A 2,966-nucleotide genomic window follows, 5' to 3' on the forward strand; every position below is an offset into this window, starting at 1 on the left:
TACGGCAGGGCCGTAAGCCGCGCCCGCCGCGCTTTCCCGACAGTGTCGCGCAGCCCCTCCCCGGCGGSAGTGGGGGGCGGCGGGCGCGGGGCCGCCCTGCCGCGGGGTGGGGGAGGCCGGGCCGGGCCGAGCCGGGCGGTGCTGCGCTACAGCCGTCTGGGGCTGACCTGGCCGCGGAGCTGGGACGCTGAGAAAAACCAGCGAGGTCCAGAAAGTTACACTTTAAAATGGATCATTCTCTTGAGTGCTTCTCAGCTGCGTATGTCAGTACGTTAGGCGCCGGGCCCAACTTCCACTTCGCTTTCAGGGATCGACTCCTCTATTGCACACGCCGATCTCATCCACGTGTCTTAAAGCCAAGACTTAAAACCCTCAGGCTGCATCCTACCGAGACGGATTGGTGCTGTGCARAACAGCGATCAAGTGCAGTGCTCTGCATCAACCCTAAAAGCTTGAAGGGGGACCCTTAAAGCATGCCTTATTTTTAAAGGCTTTCCCTGTGGTAGTGTAGTACTCAATCACTTACTATTTTAATCTAAAGGATGGACCTATTCAATAATCATACTGCAGTTTCACTCAGTATCGTGTATTATCAGTATTGGTCTGGAAGGAAGTTACTTTCTTCTAGAGGAGATGCAGGATGTAAGCTAAACTGGATAAACTAGAAGCTGCCACAGAATTTGCATAGCAGAAAGGATGGTATTTAGTATTAAAGTCACCTGATATTTCCCAGTATAATATTCTGCTTCAGTATCAAGGCTTTTGTTTGACCAAAACCTTTTTTCATGTTAAAGGTCTGCCTCATTTTTCACAAAAAGCCTTATTCTGAGAAAAGATTACCAAATAGCTCTGTCAGTTTACAGAATAAACAATAAATCAAATGGAAACTTGGAAATCATGTTACAGAAATTTGAGAGTTTCAGTATGAAATTCGTATAGCATCTTACTGCATTCAGAAAAGTAGCAATACACATTAAATGCTGCTATGGAAAACAATCATATCTAAGTCCATTTCAGCTGCTTGGACAGGGAGAAAATACATTGTTTAAACTATGCCTTGAAAAGCTCTCATTACTTTAAGCAGAACCTTGAAATTAAATAGAAAAATAACATTTATATGACACTTCTTTCACTGTAAAGAAACAAGGCAACTTACAAGGCTTTGGAAGATTCATATTTGATGATATATTTGATGATTATTTCAGGATTTTAAAAACTAAGTTCCTTGAATTTGAGGCATTTTATTTCCTTTAAGTTAAGCTTAAGTCCCTGTCTGCAACAGGCATGCTTTGTCCCATAGCTGAACAGGCCATTCTGCTATTKTGACTCTGGTATACCTTGGGCATTTGAAAAATACCCCTATGTTTACACAGACAGTTTTGTTTTGAAAACTCCCAAGAAGTACCTGAAAATGATTTGCATCCATAAAGTTTGGATTTCTCCAGTGACTCTGAAATAAGTTAGCAACAGCGGTGAATCTGGTAAGATCATTTCAGCTATACTGATCCAAGATTTTGTTCAACAAAGAGCAGATTACYGATCTTCTGGGCTGGATATTCATCATCAGGCCACCAGCCAACCTCATGAAAGTTAAAGTTACTAAATAAAATAGTAAACAGCATAGTAGAAAGAGAAGACAGAATCTTGTTCGTGTTCCAAGGGCACATGTTACAGTGAAAGTCAGGTTATGCATACCTCAGAAGCACTTGACATAATATTAAGMTCCTGATCTTTTAGGAATCTGTACTACATTTTCATACAGTAGATTTGAATGGGGTATAATACACACAGCAATAACAAATTAGGGAGAGAAACTAAAATCCAAAGTGCTACTTGTGAAATTAACCCAATTTTGCCAGGGATCCCATGACATAATTATGTATGAATACCTCATAACAATCAGGGCAAAATTAAGTTGCATATTTAACATTACATAGTTGATACAAAAAGTTTATCCAATGTATTTTGTACAGCCATGCTGACAAAAATATTACTGGGCAAAACCTTTGTGAAAAAACATCTCTGTCTGGATGGAGCATACCAGTGGGAAGGACRTGAAAGAAATACAGCATGCTGCTATACTCCACTGCTGTTTGAGCTGCCAAAATAGCATCTATGCGAGCCAGATGCCACCCAGCAAAAAACAATGACTAGATTGATTTTCTGGGAGGAAGCATCTGACAAAGATATAGGGAAAGAAGACAATGAACAGAGTATTTCATTTTGATAGAAATGTGTTTGCCATRCTTACTCAGAGCTGGTCTAAGTAGYCAGAATGGACTGGAATGATCCAGTAATTTCAATACAGAGTGCCTAAATAGGCTAATACATTTCAGGATGAATAAGAATCATTCATTCATTGGCTTTGAGCCAAGATATTTAATTCAGTGATAAAGAAATCTGAAGAAGACAAATGAGCTGCACCTAACAATACTGCTTGCTGTGTTTATGCTGGAGTTCCTATTTCCCAYGTTTACTATTTTATATCCATTTATTTTGTTAAGGCTTAGAAAACATCCTCACATAAAAATGACTAAAAAAAGAATCAACTCACAAGCATGTACTAGTTACACTGTGAAAGTGCAACACAACCTAGCAGATATACCTGTGTCTATTTGAAAAGTAGATTTTAAAGGCACCAAGTATTTCAAGCTCTTTAAAGCCACTGGACACCCAAAGACTTGTAATGAGAATAAAAACACTAGTAACTAGTGCATGGAAACGCTAGGCCTCAGCCTCTCTTCATGTAAGAGTACCCTTAGCAGGCGTTAGCTACGGCAGCTCTGCTGAGGAGGTTCGCAGCGCTGACACGCGTGTGCGCGCCACAGCTCGGGACCCCCGCTCGTGCTAACGGCCGGCCCAACCCGAGCCGTATGGCGGCGGGACGGACCGCCACAACCCCGCGCGGCCCCGCCCGCTGCTGCGGGAACGCTTTACCGCCGGGCGGCCGGCGGCCACGCCCCCAA

At 42.5% G+C, this 2,966-nt stretch overlaps 1 protein-coding gene across 1 annotated transcript in view; it reads left to right on the forward strand.

The window, feature by feature from the left end:
- Positions 1-2,275: 2,275 nt before the first annotated feature.
- The window catches only part of LYPLA1 (lysophospholipase 1), a 13,351-nt gene continuing 12,660 nt past the window's right edge, over positions 2,276-2,966 (forward strand). Inside the window, exon 1 of the mRNA XM_085313529.1 lies at positions 2,276-2,293. Within this exon, the coding sequence (XP_085169655.1) occupies positions 2,276-2,293 (18 nt within the window). The remainder of the gene's footprint in view (positions 2,294-2,966) is intronic.

This window comes from Rhea americana, unplaced genomic scaffold, assembly GCF_003343005.1.
Source record: "Rhea americana isolate MKP2758 unplaced genomic scaffold, rheAme1 scaffold_39, whole genome shotgun sequence".
Lineage (NCBI taxonomy): Eukaryota > Metazoa > Chordata > Aves > Rheiformes > Rheidae > Rhea > Rhea americana.